This window comes from Heliangelus exortis, chromosome 6 (assembly GCF_036169615.1).
Source record: "Heliangelus exortis chromosome 6, bHelExo1.hap1, whole genome shotgun sequence".
NCBI lineage: Eukaryota > Metazoa > Chordata > Aves > Apodiformes > Trochilidae > Heliangelus > Heliangelus exortis.
This window is the reverse complement of record NC_092427.1, coordinates 38,442,390-38,461,142: the sequence shown is the minus strand read 5'-3', so window position 1 is coordinate 38,461,142 and position 18,753 is coordinate 38,442,390. Positions and strand designations below refer to the sequence as shown.

The 18,753-nt window shown below is 44.0% G+C and overlaps 2 protein-coding genes across 2 annotated transcripts in view; one reads left to right on the top strand and one right to left on the bottom strand.

The window, feature by feature from the left end:
• Positions 1–517: 517 nt before the first annotated feature.
• Positions 518–8,469, bottom strand: WDR12 (WD repeat domain 12). Its single transcript, XM_071747969.1, has 13 exons — positions 8,095–8,469; positions 7,885–7,979; positions 7,151–7,245; positions 6,376–6,482; positions 5,543–5,658; positions 5,011–5,165; positions 4,216–4,261; positions 3,349–3,434; positions 3,043–3,183; positions 2,827–2,932; positions 2,129–2,261; positions 1,677–1,749; positions 518–982 (listed from the first exon to the last, which is right to left on the bottom strand). The coding sequence occupies exons 1-13, from the start codon at positions 8,133–8,135 to the stop codon at positions 905–907; spliced, it is 1,272 nt and encodes a 423-aa protein (XP_071604070.1). The 5' UTR covers positions 8,136–8,469; the 3' UTR covers positions 518–904.
• A 2,269-nt stretch (positions 8,470–10,738) lies between these two features.
• Positions 10,739–18,753, top strand: part of CARF (calcium responsive transcription factor) — a 24,136-nt gene continuing 16,121 nt past the window's right edge. The window contains exons 1-6 of the mRNA XM_071747963.1: positions 10,739–10,773; positions 11,900–12,157; positions 13,207–13,327; positions 13,844–13,964; positions 14,411–14,495; positions 18,315–18,504. Coding sequence (XP_071604064.1) covers positions 11,963–12,157; positions 13,207–13,327; positions 13,844–13,964; positions 14,411–14,495; positions 18,315–18,504 — 712 coding nt within the window. The 5' untranslated portion in view covers positions 10,739–10,773; positions 11,900–11,962. The remainder of the gene's footprint in view (positions 10,774–11,899; positions 12,158–13,206; positions 13,328–13,843; positions 13,965–14,410; positions 14,496–18,314; positions 18,505–18,753) is intronic.

Genomic DNA, 18,753 nt, shown 5'->3' with positions numbered 1-18,753 from the left:
GTCACTTACACTGAAATGTGTTCAGTTTCCTCCCCCCTCCCTGTGTTTTTAATTCAGTCTCCTAGTTGAGAAAAGGCTGATAATTTTACACTAAAAACTAAACAAAATGCTAACAAGAGAGAAAAAAGAGTGTTGTGGCAGGGCTGGCTGTAGAATGGCAATCATCCAGAAGCCAAGATGGAAGTCTCAAAGCAAGAAGAAAGCTGAAAAAGAGCAGACATATGAGCAGAAAATGCAAGTGTGACACTAAAGAGGACCAAGGAGGTGAAACCTTGTCTTGAACTGACACTCTTAATGTGTGTCTTCACGTGTGATGTTGTTTGAGCTGCATGTTGGGGCAGCACACGTGTGCTAGCTGAGGTTAACAGCTTATGCCAAGTGTCAGTGCAGAACAAAGAGGTGAAGTAAACAACTGCATAACCTCACAAACAAACCCGTTCTTATAACTGGCAACAGCCACACTGACAGGAGAGATGAAGTCTGGTTTCTGTCTGAAGTGAGTCACTACACCATGAACTGTAGATAAAAGTTTTAATTTTTTTTCCAGAGGAAAGCAGGTAAGCTCAAAAAATAATTTAGTCCAGCAAGTGTTTTTCTGTAAGCATCAGGAACAGTTTACTCCTTACTAAAGGGACCATACAGACAGCCATTTAGAGATGTTAATTCAAAGCCATCAAAAAGAGAGGAAACACCCTTTGTTTGGTTTCACACTAACCACATTCCTAACTGCTTGCTGATGCTTTTCTGTGACAGACATGGATACAGGTTACCAGTGCAACAGCCAGGAAGAACAGTTCTCTCAGCAACAGAAAACTCCTCTCTTTAGCGGCTGGTTGTGTAAGGATGCTAACAGAGAGCAACTGCTGAAAAATCTTCTTTTGAAAGGGAATCTGGCTGTTGGCATTCATGCTCCCACATCAGAGGCTGTAGCTGGGTATCTGTAGCAGTACAGTTTGTTGTCTGCACCTCCACTCAAGAGCAGCTGGTGAGAGGAAAAGAAAACTGTGATTAATATCAGAACTAAGCAAAAATATCTACACAGCAGTTGAGGACTAATCTTTCATTAGAAGACATTCAGCAGCAGTAATGAGTAATGAACTGTTAATGCATGACTAAAACCCAGAATCCAAGTGCAGAAGCAGCCTTGTCTCTTACCCTTGTAAAATCAGCAGCAAAGTTGTTGTGGGAAACTTTCTAAAGCTTTTGATGCCTCTTATGCAGAACAGGAGCCACAGTGAGAATCTTGTATATTAACCAAATGTTTTACTCCCATTTCATCCATGTGCACACAACCACAGGAGCAGAACTGCTCACTGCAGAGGATGCTGCATTTCCCTGTGTGCACGTGTGCTGCTGTGCCAGTGCATGCTGCTGCCTGACCTCAGAGCAGACTTTTTCTCAGCAAGGTGTGGTGCTGGTCTTGTTGCCTCTCCTTGTGTGGAACATCAGTGTAACCCCCACTCAAAGCTAAAAGAGCTTAAGCTGCCATCCTACTCCTTTGTGCAGAGGCACAGGGAAGTTCTGCACTGTGTACGACAGTAACACCTCCTCTTTTACCCAGCAGCAACCACAGCACACCTAGAACTTACTGTTCTATTTTCCCTTTAAGTATAAAGGAAAAAAATGCCCTGTTCACCATGCATATAAATTCAGTAACTTGCTCTTCAGATTCTTACCCCTGCTTCTGTCCAGTCCACACACAGAACCTTGTCTTCATGAGCAGCCAGGTCATACAGAGGAGCTTTGCAACTGGTAAAACACAGGTATTCATAGTCATGTGCTTGAAGTTATGTGAGCAATCACAGAAAACAAAACTAGTTTTAATCTTTTCTGCATAGCCTAGGAGAAAAGCAGCAGCATTTTTCACCTGCTTGCAGAGCAACTCATGACTGAAATGTAATGAATCTGCATTCTAGTAACAGTTTAATCTGTAGTTTCCTTCTTACAAGTGTGGATGCTGCTTGACAGAGTGTTTTCCAGAAAAGCCTAATTATGGAGGACTAATAAAAGCCTAATCTGGAAGACTTTCACAACCAATGCCTCAGACTGCTGTTGCTGTTTCATTTGGTTAAGTGACCCTGTAGGCTTACATGCCTTTGGAGCAGCAAAGAACCTGTGTTTATTTTACCTTCTTGTGTCCCACAGCTTCACAATGTTGTCCAGAGAACCAGAGATCAGCTGATGCTCATGGGTAGGTGACCACTTCACAGCTGTGACCCAGCCAGTGTGAGATGTCAGAGACAGGAGAACCAAGGAGCCATCTGAGCAGAAAAGGACATCAGTAGATGTTAACTGAAATGGGTACTTTGAATATGCACACCAAATGCAGTGAGAAAAGTAGTCAAGTGAGAAAAAGTAGTCAGTGACATATTTGTGTTCAAGGTAAGTGTTTCTCCCACCAGTAGTTCCAAATTCAAATTAAACTATAAGCTATCCCAGTTCTGCTAAGAAAAAAAAATAATCAAAATATATTTTCTTGTCACTAAACTCAAGTATTTTTGAAAAAGAAAGCAAAATCGCTTCTATTATTAACATAAAAAGATAATACTGTAAAGCTGTGGATTAGATTTATAGAAGCTAAACAAGTAAACACTAAAAAATTCTCCAGAATCCCATCAGACATGGCACCACTGCACTGCAACAGAGACTGTTTCACCTTTAACTGTGCTCCAACCAATGCAGGGCTCATCCTTAGCAAAAAAAAAAAAACCAAAAAATACCGTTCAGGCCTGCAACTGCACGGTTGGACACTGACTAATTTAAAGGAAAACCAAAGGCTGTGACTGTGAGGGGGCAGCTCTGAGGAGATGGATGCTTGGGGCTCACCTTTGCTGCGAGGATCCCAGAGCCTGATGTGTCTGTCGGTGCTGCCGGACGCCAGGCGTCGGCACAGCGGGGAGTAGGAGACAGAGTTAAACACTTTGTTTCCTGTCTGTCAGGAGAGAAAAGAGGAAGTAAGACAGGAGCTGGTATTTCTGCACAATCTTTTCTTTAATTGAGGTGGTGGACTCCAGCTGAAGCTGCAAAGCCCAGTGATCTCACCAAGGTTGATTTGAGATCTCCAGTCTCGGCGTCCCAGAGTTTGATGGTGTGGTCCCACGATGCGCTGCAGATTTCTTCAGCATCCAGCCAGAGCACTGAGGAGATGGCTTCTGTGTGGCCAGAGAGGGTTGCCAGGGGAGTCTAGAGTTACAAGGTGAGAATGGGATTAGATGGAGTATTGGCAACAGATCTGCATCAGTCTCAGGCATGTTTTTTCATATATAGTCACTTAGTTAACCCAGAGTAATTATTTTGTGACCACACTTTTTAAAACAAAGTCCTGGGCAAACCTGGAGCTCATCATACCCTGGTTAGTCCCAACTGCTCAGTTTTCTGCTTCTTCCGTGGTCTGTTAGCTGCTTCTTCCATTTCATCCTCTTCATCTGTAGGAACTGTGACAGGACAGTCAGACTCAGCCTGGAGGTTTTTGTACTGCATTTAATTTCAGCAATTAAGGGTATATAGACCAACAGTACCCAACCTGCCCATGATGCATGATTATTTTAACTTTACACCTCTGACCAGATCAGTAGTACTTCTGTTTTGACCATGAGGGAAAGGAATATAAATTAAGCAGTCTTCTCTGGGTCATGAAGTTTTAAAATGAAGTCCCAGTTTTTAAAGGCCATTGTTACTCAGAATATCCCCACAGTAATTCAGGTGCATAATACATACAATCATTCTTTCACATACAATACAGAAAGAAACCAAACTGAAAGAATGTGACTTGTGGCAGATAAATAAAGCATTCAGATTAAGGGAGATTAGGCTCCCTTGCTTGAAAAGACCCCATCATTTTACTGTCCTTCTTGTGGTGTCAGTAATAGAACAGGAAAATAAAACACAAACTTCTGGTTTGTAATAACTTTTATCTGCACACTTACATAAATGTATTAAAAATAAAAGAGATAAAGTCCTGTGTTCTGAATAAAATATCAGCACACAGTTGATAACCATATCTGAAATTGTTACCAACCAAACCAGTAACAATCTAGTGAAGTACATAGCCTCACAGAACCTACAAAAGAAGAGTTCTAGCTTGCTTTTAGTATTACAGACTCAAATGTTCCTAAAGGAAAAAAAGGTACTTAGATATCAATCTTTCAGGTTGTTGTAAGCACAGGGTTTTGGTGGTTTTTGAGAACCAAGAATCCCAGCTTATGCTCCTCTTACCTGCAGACCAGATCTTGAGCATTTTGTCCCAGGATCCACTACAGAACTGTACAAACAGATATATTTTGTTACAAGTTCATCCAGACTGACCTTGTAAGCCAACTAAATTTACTTCCTGATTGATGAATTAACCAGTGGGTTATAATACATGAGAAAGGGCACTGGACTCCTTGAAAAACACAATGTTTAGCATAGATCAAATTACTCTCTTTCCTTCCCTTTCAGGAAAAATATCTACAAAATATCTCTTATTTCCTTCAGCACCAGAAGGTTTTACTTTAACTTTTGTGATACTGGGTCAAGCTGGGAGTTACAAGTCTGCCTCTGGTGTGAGTCCTCTTAACTGCTGAACTCCTGGATAAAGGGAAAGGACCTCTTCTACCATCTGCTTTTTCTGAAGTACCACTAATGGAAAACATTTCCTCACCAAAACTACCTTGAAAATTTAGGTCAAACTGGAAAATAATTAACTTTAATGCAAGATTCATGTGTGCTGGAAGTAAAATTTACTTAAACATTCAACTTCACTCACTAAGAGCAGCAGCATAATGGCTGTGCTTTCTCAAGTCCCCTGCAGCTTTAGTGATACTGGAGGTTAAGTCTGTCACTTTGAAAAGATACTGCAGTGTTGATGCTGCACTCCTGGCCCTCAGTAACCACCATTTATAATCAGAGTGAAACTCGTGGGTGTCAGTCAAAACATGATAGTGCCTATGCTGGGACAGAAAGATGATTTTTGAGATAGGGGCTGCCAACATGATAAAACACTTGGGCTCCTCTGCAGGAGTCACTTACTTTAGTCCTTGTGCAATCAACAGCTATGGAGTCTACACTCCCAGCATGTCCCCTGCAGCAGTGGAGAGCTTTCACTTTGTTTTTCTCCACGTTCCACTCCCACAGCAGGACAGTTTGGTCCATTGAAGCAGTGAGTAATAGGCAGGATAAACTGTCTGAGGAAGAAAAGTCATGTTTGCACCCAACTCAGCTTTAAAATCCTTATAGTAACTATTCTGGTCAAAGAAGAAATAGCAGATAGACAGAAGCTTGAAAATCACAGTTTACATCAGGGTACCCTGCAAGTACAATGAATATAAATACACATACCAGTATTTGCTAAGGAAGATGTGGTTAGAAAATGTACATGTTTAACTAACTATACTCATTACTGGTAAAGGCCTTGTTTACTCACACCATTACTTCATTTCTAACACCACTGACAGAGGTCAAAATAAGTGTAGCATTTAGATAAATCTTTACAGATGAGGAATGCTGACATTTCTCCCCCAATAAATCAAACTTTGTACTCCCCTAATACACCTACACTCACCTTGCTTCACCCAAGCCACATCCTTCACTACCTCTGTGTGCCCAGGTATTGTCATGATGGATTTTCCTTCCAAAGACCAGATTCGAGCAGTCTGGTCATAGCAGCCAGTTAATATCCTGCAGGGTACAGAATGTGAAACATTATTGTCTTTAAAACCAACAATGTTTTAACTAAAAAAAAAAAAAAACAAACAAAAAAAAAACCAAAAAAAGCCTCGACTAGGAAGCTGGAATCTTAGGACGGTAACTGCTTAGCTGAAATGAATTAAAAAGATAACTACTTTGTGGGTTTAAAAAAAGAAGTTTGGAAAAGTAAAAAATCTTTTTGTTACAGAGCAAAGCTCCATTGAAACCTACAACTGCAAATCTGGCTTCCAAACTATTATTTAATATAAGAACACTGCCTAGCTGACTGGAAAATGCATGTGGAAATACAGCAGAAAACTACAATTATGGACAGTTTGGTCTTTTTAAAGAAAAGCTCTGCATAAAGGTACTCAATCATATTTTTTGTTAAAGAATGTCATGCTTGAAGTCAAGGGTTTAAATTAAAAAAAGAGATAAGGAAATCTGACTGTCCTTTATAAGAAATTACAGTATAATCCACTTGTACTAACAGTATCATGTCCAGTCACTCGAGCTGTTTTCTTCTTGAGTGAATGTCACTGTCATGGCACAGAGGAGCTGCCTACAAAGGCAAGTGGCTGACTGACTTGGGTTAAAAAATACAGCAAAAATTAAAGAGAGGGAATATCCTTCCATTCAGCCCCCTGGAGGCCCCTGCACACAACAGGAATAAGCAAGAGAAAAGCCAGAACTGGCTTAGTGAGGTACCATTCTTCAGTGGCTTGAACAGAGCTGATCCAGTCATCGTGGAAGATGCATTCCTCTGGCTGAGGGGCCATGTATTTCTCCACATACTCTATCTCCACCACTTCTTCCTGAGCTCACAGACAAAATACTTATTTAGTGTGGGGTTGGGTTTCTTTTTTTTTTTTTTCATCAGTTTTATCAATATTTAACTGCAGTGAGGTACAAATGTATTAGTTTATTGGGCAACAGATCTCTGTATCCAAGTCGTTTGCCAGGTAAGTGCCAAATTTTCTGAAGAATTTTTTTAAAAAATTTTAATTAATGTTGCTTTCCATAGTTTTATCAAATTATTATTAATAGCAAGCTGGAAGCAAAAGCAAATAACTTCGCTCTTCTCAAGTTCCTCTTCTGTTTTATATAAGCAAATACAGGTCTCCAAAATACTTCACAGCATTTTCTGGAGGTAATACTAACCTTCCCCACCACCCCCCAGATTAGCTAAGAGTGTAGGAAACAAATAGATATAAATGAACTGAGTAAGAGAATAAGTTATCCTCTGTCTACAGACAGCAGACTGGGGGAGGATGTTCCATGCACTGCTCAGTCTCATACTCTCTAAATATTTTGCAGTTCAGAATGGATTCAATTACCCAGGGAATTTCCTTTGGCAGGTCAGAAAATAACTAAAGCTGAGCAAGGAAAGCTACCTAGCCAGCATGGCAGTGTGATGCTGAAATCATATTGAAATAAAGTGTCTGGGTCTGCCCAAGGTGGGGAGAGCTGGAGTCTGACTTACTGTGGAGATATTTTCCATCTCCATGTGTGCAGCCAGGGGCATACGGAGGAACTGGCCATTGATGAGGAAGTCAAATTCCACATACTTGTGATCCTCTGAAAGAGATCAGGAGAAACCCACGTCCAGGTGCCAGAAGGTGTCTGGCACCCTTGAGAAAAGCATCATTCTGTGGGTGGTTCAGGAGAAGGGAGCCCACAAGAGGTTTTTAAAAAAAAAAGAGACATGAAGCAAGCAACCCCCCAAGAAACCAGTGAGTTTCTTCTCCCAGTTACAAAGGGACAGCCCGTGAATCCCGTGGGGTTATGTGAGTGACCAGGGGGGAATCTGCTGCGGGGGTTCAGAGTTAACTTTGCCTTTCATTGTTAAACCCTTTTCTAGATCGCTTCTTCTGTACCCACTCCCCTCACGCCTCAGCGGTGCTTCCTCCCTCTGCTGAGCAGAGCTGCTCGCCCACCCCTGGGCCTGAGGGACACCCCGCGGGACTCCAGGTACGGGTGTGTGCCCCGGGAAGGGCGGCACCGGCAGAGCCCCCGGCCCCCCCCGGCTCCCCGGTACCGGGCAGACGCGGCCCCTCCCGCCTGCTGCTGCTGGAGAGGGCTGCGGTGTCCCCCGGGAACCCTCCAGGCCAGCCGGGCCCGTTCCGGACACGTTTCTGTGGGTTCCCCCGAGGGAGAGGCGATCCCCCTGCCCGTTCCCTTCCCCGTCCCCTTCCCTCCGTGCCGCCCCGCACCTACCGCTGCCTCCCGCCAGCAGTTTGTTGATGAGGCGGCTGAGCTCGGCGGTCTCGGAGGCCGCGGGCACCGAGAAGGGCACATCCTCCACGGCGTACCTGCGGACACACACCGCCGTCACCGCCCAGCCCGCGGGGAGAGTTCCCCGCTGCCCTCCCTCCCTCCTTCCCGAGCCCAGGGGCAGCCCGGCCGAGCTCCTCCGCTCCCTCTCACCGTGGGTTCTCGGTGCGGAACCGCGCCGTCAGCTGCGCCATGCTGCCGGAACGCGCCTCACCGCCTGCCCGGGACTACAGCTCCCAGCGTGCCCTGCCAGCCATCCCGCCCCTCCCCGGCAGCCCCCGCGCTCCGGGACGTCTGCATGGCGGCAGCGCGGTGCGGCAGGTCCGTCCCTAGGTCTGTCAGTGTGTCTGTCAGTGTGTCTGTCATCCCTCTGTCTGTGTGCCTCGGAGCAGCGGGAGGGCTGGGCCGGTGCGCCCTTCCTGCTTCTCCCCGTCCCGGGGCTGTGGTGCGGTGGGTGTGGGAGGGCGAGGGGCGAAGGGTGAGGGGTGTGTGTGGGGGGTTTGAGGCGGCCGCCGCTCCCCTCAGGGCAGGGCCGTGAGGTGTCCCCATCCCACCCTCCTCCTCCTTCCAGCCGGGTCTGGGGGAGTTTCCCCCCCGATCTCCTCAGGGCTATGGCGGAGGAGGGGGCGCGATCCGTGGGGCTGCCAAAGGAGCTGAAGGGCTTCCAAAGGGCTTCCAAAAAAGCTGAATTGGCTTTTTGGGGAGAAGGCAGTTTGTGTGAGTACTCGCTGTCTGCCTGCAATATACATATATTTGTTTATTTATTTATTTTTATTTTCCTCTGTCTTTTTGCCTCCCAGAGGGGGCAGCCAGGCCTCATATGTGTGGTGTTGCGGGGTGCTGAGCCTTGTGGTGCTCTGTGAGGCTCTGGAATCTCACCTGGTTTTTAAGCCTGCCCCATGACCTGACATTGTTTGTCAGCAGAGCTGACACAGGTGTGTTTTCCAGAGACTTGTGGAACCACACAAAAAGGGGCTTGGGAAACCTGCTAAAAGTAGGGGTCTCCAGATATTCTGTGTGTTCCTAGCACTGTCTGTGTGCCAGAGATGAGGGAAATCTCAAACTGGTACGAGTTCATGTGGAGCTAATTGTAATTCATTTACTTGGGGCTATCACTGCCCTGATTCCCTCCCTCTTCTGCTTTACTGTGATTCGTGCCCTTCCTAGTGGTGGCACAGGGAAAAAACAGTTACCAAGGGCATTTTTTTAAACACAAAGATAAAACTTCAGGTATTTTTGGGCTGCTTGTAGGAGGAAGCTGGCTTGCTCTGTAGTTACCTTGCTGCTGTCATTTTTTTCCCCTGCCACCTGTATCTCTGGAAGAAACTTCTCCACTTTATTTCAAACAAATAAATGCACTGCTTTGGCAAAACTGACAGTTCTTCTTTTACCTGAGGGGAAAGGGTTGAGTAACAATGAAGCATACTTTTCTGTCTCTTTTTTTTTATTTGCTCCTAACGTGCTTCACTGATTTTAACCAAAACATCTCATAATTGTTCTGGGATCTAAGGCTTTAAAATATTTGTTAAACATGAGGTAACTTAATTTGGAACTTAGTGTCATCACTTGAAAATTGAATGGAAAAATAAATCTGTTTTAGATTAAAGTATTTAGAGTATCAAGCATATGAGCAGCTTAACTTCTCCATGTTGTTTGTGTCAGCAGGATGCTTTATTCTGCTTCAGAAGCCAAGGAGTTACGGATTTGCTTTGCCTGTGGCCCTCTACAACTTTGCAAAACAAAATAAATTTGTGCTTCCAGAGTTGTACAGTTCTTTTTGAGTGACTCCCCAGCCTTTTACATTGTCCTTACTAACACTGTGTATTGTTGAAGTACCACAGATAAGAACATTCACCTTGAGGAATATATAATATTCCTTGAGGTGATACATAATGTTTATATATATATATATATATATTATAATATAACACTGCAAAATTAAAATCAAATAAACACTGAAGGGAAAAATCCTGAGCACCTTTCCCCCTCCCTTGCACCAAACCACAGGAATTAAGTTTTCTCCTGTTCAGTCTGGCACACTGTGTGTGTAGTCTAGTAGATACCTGCTCTGCTGAGGTGAGGGCTGAGTTACTTTGTTAGTTTGTCTCGTGTGTGAGTGTCTGGGATTGGTCACTGCTGTAGAGATGCCTGAGATGTGGCACTTCCCTGCCCGATGTCACCTCTTTGCCTGAAGGTTTATGGCAGGCAGAGAGTGAGCTCCTTTCTCTGGAGTGCTGTGGCCCCTCTGCCTGCCTTTCAGTGCATGTATCACACAAAGTTTTGTTTCTGGTAGCTGTTTTCCTGCCCAAAGCTTGCTTCTGTACTAACAACAGTAATTTAATTTAATTTGCACCAAGTGTGGTTTCCTCCAAGATGGGTGCCTGTCAGAGTTGGTGCTGCAGATCCTGACTGGTGATTACGGGAGCAGACAGATAAGTTTTGAAAAGCAGTGCTGGCTTTATCAAGTCCTGTAGGTGTGCCTGGTTGTTAGCTGAGTGCTTGTGGACATGTTTACATGGCAGTCAGGAGAATGTGTGTGTGCTTTGTACTTGTGTGTGCAGTGACAAATTCTCTTACACAAGAGGCTAAACTGTCCTGCAGGAGCAGCAGGCTGGAATGGCTGCAGTGAGAAATGGAGAGAGAAAGAGGCAAGGATCTCTTGAGGGCTTGGCTGGTAGCTTGCAATGGTGTTAGAACTTGTAAGACTAAAACCCAACTTAAAAAAACCCCAAACCTGCAGCAGTATCCTGGTTGAGGTTAAAGTACAGAAGGGTGACATAAACTGTTGTAACTTTTTCAGCAGAGTCAGAAACAAATGATCTGGTTTCTCAGGTGAGGGATCAGTGTCCTGTCTCTGTAGATGCTTGTTTCATAGACTCTCTCTTGAATTTTCAGTGTGATATTTCATCCATTATCTTTTTCTTGCTTGTGCAATAATCCATTGTGCCTTTTTAAAAAGTACAGAAGTTCCTTCCATGGGATTCTTGCACCATTTGGCCTTGAACTGATGATTATTCAGATGGTGTATGTAGTGACAACCTTGAGTAATTATATTAAATCCTATTATAATGCTGAAAAAGTAGTGTTTTATTGAATTAACAAAATCCTTCAATAAAAAAGATACTTGGTGATGACGTGCCTTGGAGCAGGAGAGGTTCAGAACACTTGAAGATCAGGTGAAATTGGTTAGTCACCAAATGTGGCAAATAAGAATCTAGGGACAGAGGCCATCTGTGCAGGTACTGGGGAAGGGGGACCTTTAATGTTCTCAAATATTGCCAGATATTCCTAGCCAAGAGATTTCTGTGCACACAGGTTGTTCTGCATGTAACTTCAGCTGACACAAAGTGCTGTTCAGTAGTGATTTAGTAGTGTGTGTGTGGTCTTTATGCAATGTCTTTAAATTGCTGGGGGTTTTTGGCATTGGCCTTCTGGCACCCAGTTCTCTGCTGGACTGAATCTGATAGCTCTTCTCTGTGTGGGGATTGGGTTTAACACACCAAGTGAAGAACCTGGTTTTGGACACTAGGATTAAAGTCAACAAGCTGGCACATGTTTTAGGTTGTGACATGTTTTCTTGCTTGTTTTGGGTTGTTTGTTTTTTTCTTGTGTGGTTTTTTTTGTTATTGTTGTTGGGTTTGTTTGGGTTTTTTTGCTTGTTCGTTTTCTGTTTGTTTTTTTACAAGTTGTCTCAGTCCCTGGGTAGCTTTGAGATGTTTTAAAGGGATGAGTGGTTTTGGGGAACAGGTTTGGGGCAGAAGGAATTTTCTTTCACCTTAGCAGAGAGAGTTTGTCCTTGGAAGTAAAAATATTAATAAATGTTCAGCATAGGAACAGAAAACAAAACTGGAAGTGTTTGTGTTAGCCAGTGATCAGAAGGAGGAGAGCTCTCTCCAAGTACACAGTACAGCACGTTGGTTTTAAATGTCCTTTTCTTTATTTTGTTCATTTCAAACAGAAATTGCAACTCAAGATTTAAGTTGGCCTGGCTGTTTTTCCCCTGTGAAAGCACCCAACCTGCATGGATTCCAGGGACCCACTCTGTGGACAGAGTGACTCTCCCACCACTGCCTTGCCCCCCTCAGGACACCTCTCGGGCAGTTCTCCATCTCCAGCTGCTCCCCAGCCTGGCCCTCCAGAGGATTTTCCCCCAGGAGATCAGAGCAGGCCCCCCCTCTATCTGCTGCAGCCCCTGGGGGGTCCCAGCCCACAGATGGTGAGTGCTGTTGGTGTGATGGTGAGTGCTGTTGGTGTGTTAGTTACAACAGCTGGTTCACACTTGGTCTCCAGCAGCAAGGTGAAACGTCTCAGATGTTCAGTTCCTGCTGCAGCTGCCCTTCCTCAGGTAGGCAGCTCCCGTGCCCAGCAGTCACTGATTTTATTAAACAGCAGCTTGTGCTCTTTGTCATTGCCAATCCTGGATGTGCCCTACCACTGCTGCTTTCTCCCTGTTCCCTGGCTAAGTCTCTGTGGTTTTTGGGGAGGATTGGGACATTAGCAGCAAGCCAACCCATTATGTGTCTGCTTCTCCCCTCACTCCCAATCAGTTTGTTTAAAACATCATTTTATCATTCTGAACACTTACTCTGTAAAAAGCTGTAAAAAATCCTCTTACCCAGAGGATTTGGTTGTCATGTATTATACTGTCACTAAAGATACTTCACCTATTTAAAGTGTAATAAATCAAAAATGAGATCATATTTTGTTATTCTTGGTTTTGTAGTATCGTTGGGAGCAAATCCATGGTAAATATGAGAAAACTTATCATAAAGAGTTGTTTAAGTTTTCCAGAATTCTGGGAGATTTAGTTAATTTTTTTTTTCAAGTGCTGGGGCTTTTCTTCTGCTTTTGCATGAAATGCTGCCCACAGAAGTCAGTTTCTTAGAACTAAAGGTCAAAGTTTTTTGTGTTGTGGTTAATTCTGCTCGTCCAGGAATGGGGTCACAGTGAACCCAACTACAAATGGCTTCCAGTTTTCTGAGGGCTTTACTTGTTGTAAGTTTCAAGTAAATGTGTAATTCATTGTGGAATTCCATAAATTGTTTTTTTCCCCTCTCCTTTATCCAAATAAATGGCTATTTTAAAAGGGGAGAGTAATTTTAAGGACACTAAATAGTCAGTTTCCTTATTATGTGAAATCAAGTTAATTTACAGTCCCTAGCATCAACCAAAATGTTTTCTGTGCTGTTAGCAAACCCAGTCCTGCTGCCTGCTGATCACCCTACAGACTTGTCCCATCCCTGCTTCTGTGTGGTTGCCTTACAGATGTTTGTTGCCAGCCAGTCAGAAGAGGGACACTTGGTGCAAGTCATTCCTTCTGCCCAGCCAGGAATGGCCCAGGTGATTATTCCTCAAGGTCAGCTTCTGGATGGGAGCAGCACTCAGGGTGAGTTTAACTTGTGTGTTCCTGTGACTAAGAATATCCCTTAGGATCTCTTTTTAAGCACCTTGTTTGTACATGTTTCCTTTCCTTCACCAGTTGTGACTGTGGCAATCAGTAGTCAGTATTAAATCTCCTTTTTTTCTTATTGTAAAAGCAACCAGTGTGTGATTTCCTCAACAAAATAGCTGTGCAATCCTGTATGGATTTCTGGAAACATAAAGCAGAGTAATTCACTGATTGCTTGCTTTGTTGTGGAAGAATTCATTACCTGTAGCATGCTTAAAAGGATCCTTATTCATTAGCTGTAGCATGATTAAAAGCAACCTTATCAAGTGAATATTCAGATGTGTGCTAGAGTTTGAGTATTGATTCACAGCCACAGAACTACTTTATCAGCTAGAAAGCTTATTTCACAGATCAAGGTGCTTGCTTGTGCAGCACAGAAGGTTGAATCATAGCTTGTCCTTTCCCCCTCCCGAGCTGAGTTATTAACCAGGAGAATGTTTTCTTTTGGCAAAGGTGTTTTGGAGAAGGGTGGTGATGGGAGCCTGCAGACTGTGGCAGTGGCTGCTCCAGGTGACAGTGGTTACATTCTGCATCCACAGGCTGCTCTCACCATAGCGAAAAAAAACACCACCAGGTAGGAGCAAAAGTTGCTTTGATCCACTTTAAATTACCAAAACTACTACAAATATTAAATTATGTAGAGTTAAGATAGTTATGTTTTTCTTCTCTTGGTTGGTAACCACCTGATTCTGTCCCCATGCTAAGTGATACCTGCTATTTAATTCCTGAGTGCTCTGGGATTCTTTTGCTTAAAAAAACAACAAAACAACCAAAAAGCAAAATAGGCAAACAAAACAACAAAAAAACCCCAAAGACAATGTTTGTTCTGTGAGCTGCAGGCTGGCTTCTCCTTGGCTAATACTCTTGAAATGGAGACTTGGAAGAGATCAGAATAATTGCACACAGCACAAATTATAGATATCCAAGAAACATTTAAAGTGAAGAGAAGCAGCTTGTGAAAATCAGTTTGTGAATGGATTTTGTGTGCACAGTCTGTACAGGTCTTGTTTTGTTTTTCAGGGGAGCAGAAGATCCCTTTCTCACCCCTCTCCAGCCATTGCTGCCAAACACCCCTGCGTGGGCATGTTGTCTCAGGAACTGTGAGGTGGGCTGCAAGGAACTCTGACTTGATGTTTTTTTCATATAGATCTAAGATACTGCACTACTAGCACATTTAAATGCATAAAATGTTATGGAATCCCTTTTTTTTGCATGTGTTTGTGTGTGGGATGCTAGAATAACTGACCATCAACAGCTCCTGAGGCAAAAAAAGTTCTTCTGAAGTGTGGATGCTGTGTAGTGCTGGGAAAAGTCATTGTGTGCCATGTTAGGAGTTCACTTTTGAACTACATCCCCAGCTCTGCTGTCTTCTGCTGAGGAAACTGGTGTTTGTTGCCCTTAGTGATCCATTAATGAAAAAATAGAATTGTTCTTGTGTGGCCCAAGTCTGCAACTGTTTGGGTTAGTTTGTGTTGTCACTGAGAAATCAAAATCCATGATTGAAGTCTGGGACTTAACTGAGCACCTTAATGTCAGTGTTTTACTAAGGATTTCTATTTTAGATATTCTTGCAGATTTTTTTTTTTTCCTGGGGGGAGGAGGGAGATTTCCCTTGCATGGTCACTTGTGCTTGTTTTTCTCTATTGTTAGAAAATGCTCTCTCTTTATTCCCTGGGATGGCTTTTGACCTAAGCAGAACTCTGTATTTGCATCCTGTTAGAAGCCTGCAGAACAGGAATGATACCAACAGCTAGAATGCACCAAAGATCACTGAAAAGAAAGGTAGAGGAGCTGGGAAGATTCTTGAGAGATCACCTACCTCTTCCTCCTGCTACCAGACTCCTCCTGATACCTAGTTATTTTACTTTCTATTAACAACTTTTTAAAGGAAGAGTTCTACTCTTCCTAGCCAGTTCACTTCTTCAGGTATCCTCAGCATTTGAGATTTTTCCTCTTGGCTTGGCCACTGGTAACTGGAAGTTGCAGTTGCAGGGACTTAGAAATTAAATTTATTTCTCTATCCACTTAGAAACAATTCTTTAACTAAATACATTAATCCATTCCTCTTTGCTGTATGCCTCTTACTCATCCAAATGGTACTGTCCACAATTATATCCACTTAAACATGAAGAGGTCAGAGAATTAATAACATGAATTCTTCTGTGGTGGTGATACTGCTTTCAAACACTGAGCCACTTAATTCAAATGGCCAGTTAATTATTAAGTTCAGTAAGATGTGTAACCCTTATTACTGTGGTTTTAGCTCTGTGTGGTACATTCTTTCCTGTCTTAAAATGGATGTAGCTTATCTGTGTCAGTTGTTACTGGTTTCATTTTATAGGAGATGTATTGTGGTCTGCTTGGTCTGTCTGAGTCTATGACAAGAAATTTCACCTGCTGTGCTTAAAATTCACAGCAGCAGCATTTATAGAAGAGTTCTTATTTTTAAAGAACAGGAAATGAGAAAAAATATATCTGTTTGAAAGAGTTCTGAGGATATAAATATCTGCCCCTGCTGTTCAGCAGAACTGTTGCCTGTGTGCATTAATTCTCCTTGTTCCTTTAAACAACAACATAAAAAAAAGTTGTTGCTGTTCCCCCTGTAGAGTCAGCCTGCCCAAGGAGGAATAATTCAAATTCTTTTCCTCAGGTGTTTGTTGTCAGCAGAGTTGTAAGTGCTGAGTTTGTCAGTGACATGGTACAAATCCCCTGAACAGTGCTGGGCTGCCTGTGCCTTTTCCTGGGCTCGGAGGAGAGACCATGGGACTTTGAGGTGCTTTCAGGTGATTGTCCAGCAGAATGTTTTGTTGCTGGTAACAGGACTGAAGGGTCCAGTTGAAGTTTGGAGATCTACAGGAGGTGCAGATAAATAGGGCAACTCACACTTCTCCTCACTTGGCAGGATAGAAACAACTCCAGCAGCCTGGAGGTCTGAGTGGATGTGCTGATGGTTTCCTGACTGCCTGGAAATGTTCAGCTGGTGCTTGGTGTTCCTGGGCAGTGTAAGGCCTCTGGTGTCCTGCTGCTGGGAGTTCACTCAAGGAAAGCTGCAGTCTTGATGCCTGTTGTCATCAAAGCTTTTTTCTACCCTTGCTGAGATGAGGCCAGGGGAAAGAAAATTGTTCCTTTTGCTTGAAGCTTGGGTGAAGTTAAAGGGTTGGAGAGTATCTGATTACTTTAGGGTAATGCCATTGCTAATAATAAGTAGATTTTTAAAAAATAGTGATGTTTTTTTTTTTAATAACCTACTTAGTTTTTGGTGTTCTGATCAGAATACTGAAATAGTGTGGTATCAGCATAGTGACAGTGAGATTAAAAACTGCACTAATTAATCAGCTAAGTTAATTTCCATGTGTGGAGCAGACTGTCTCCTTTGTTCCTACTTTGGGAAGCTCCTCTGGAGCAAAGATCCTACGTGCTGTGGGATTTTCTTCTTCCCCCCTCCCTCCAGTTTTGGGGAGATGATCTCTCGTGTGCAGAAGTAAAGCCAAAACAAGAGATGGTGCCTTAGGGGTTATCACTGCTTTTCTGGCACAGCAGCTTCATCAGTCTGCTCTCATCTCCCTAGAATAAGGTCAGTGACCCAGTTACAGTGACACATATAAGATACAGAGAGAAAAATGCTCACACATTATTCCCCGTGTGGAGAGGTATTGCAATCCCCCTCCCTTTGTGACAAGGGGCTTGCCAGGTTTATGCAGGGAAGGGATTTGTGGTACTTCTCAGGCTCTTTTGCTTCTCCTGTGTTTTTCAGATGATATTTTGGACAGAAATGGTTTAACAGCTTCCCTTCCTCACCAGGGCTGTGTGAGTGCAGGCTGTGGAGATTTCCCTACCACCTGGAGCAGCATGTTGCTGTGCAGTGAGCTGCTGGGGTACTGACCCCTGCACACACAGCCTCTGCTCCTGGGCTGGTGCTACTGCACAGCTCACTCACAGGGGGTTAACTTGTTCTTTCTTGACCTTAGGCCTTGCTAAGCACAGACATTTTTGTTTTGCTTAGATGCCTTAAGGTTCTATGCAGCTGTCACTGCAGTGTCTGTGAGATGATACCCTTGGAGAGATGCTGTTGCTGCTTTTGCTGTCAGTGTTATTCAAACATCTGGCTGCTCTGTCACTGAAGGTGACAAGTCAGACCCATCACACTTCAGTGCTCGTTCCCCACGCCTCTGCTGTAAGACTGGGCTGGCAAACTGCACTGTTCCTTCCAACTGCTTGGTCAGCCTGATCCTGAGCTGTGTGTGAGCAGGGCATTCCAAAATCAGATGGAGAGCTCTCCTCTGTCCCAGTGCTTTTGCTGAGTGCTGGCTGGCCCTGGCACAGCAGCACTGAACCAGCTGTGATGGCCCCCAGCACGTGAACAGCTGTCACAGGGATGCTGCAAACTCAAGGAATTGTTTCTGGTTTCTTTGCTGTTGGTTTGTTGTTGTTTTTTTTCACTTTATGTCAGGCTAGGTGCAGTTTTTCTGGAGCTGTGGTTCCTGGTGGTACAAGCAGGTGTGTTCAGCTGCAGCACTGTGCAGTGTGTGTTGAAGCAGATGCACAGCTTCTAGTGTTTCAGTGATTATTTGTGGGAGCCAAGCAAAATGTTTGCCTGAGTTTGTCAGGAGGTGACTGCAGCTGTGTGCTGGGGGAACAACAGGGCTGGATTTGCCCATGGAAATCAGAGTTGGCAGTTGCTATCATCTTTCCAGTGGTCTTGGGGTGCTTGGGGCTGACAGATTCCTAACCTCAGCGGGGATTGCTCTGGCGTTGGCTCTGATGGCAAATCAATTTGTGAGTGTGGGGGGAAAACCCATAAGACTCCAACAATCTGGGCCTGCATCCTCGCCTGCCGGAGCCCCTGACTGCTTTTGTTTTCTTGTGTGGAGTTCAGGAGTCAGCTGGGTGAGTAATGCTGTGATTTCACCTCCTTTCCACACAGAAAATTGGGGACTCGTACCGCGGCTACTGCCTGAGCGAGAGGGAGTTAGAGAGCGTGCTGACACTGCACAAGCAGCAGACACAGAGTGTGTGGGGCACCCGACAGTCTCCCAGCCCTGCCAGGCCTGCCACACGATTGATGTGGAAGTCTCAGTATGTCCCATATGATGGGATCCCCTTTGTCAATGCAGGTAACTCACTTTTGTTTTGAAAACTAAAAAAACTACGTTCAAGATTTCGGCGTCAGCTGCCAGCTGGCTGTAAAGAAAGAGAGAGCTTCCTGATGTTCCTCTGTGTTGAAAAAGTCAAGGCATAAACATAAAGAGCAGCTTGGGCACCATGATGAAGTCTGAAGGAGCCTGTTTCCCTCAAACCACAGGCTGTGTTTGCTGGGGTTATTTCCTTTTGTTCTTTACAAATACATCAGTTCAGTACCATTT

Coding starts and splice junctions, on each gene's coding strand:
- WDR12 (XM_071747969.1), bottom strand. CDS start 8,135: ATGGCGCAGCTGACGGCGCGGTTCCGCACCGAGAACCCACG. Junction 5,659..6,375: donor GTTCAAGCCACTGAAGAATG/GTACCTCACTAA, acceptor TGTACCCTGCAG/GATATTAACTGGCTGCTATG. Junction 1,750..2,128: donor AAGCTGTGGGACACAAGAAG/GTAAAATAAACA, acceptor GTGTTTTACCAG/TTGCAAAGCTCCTCTGTATG.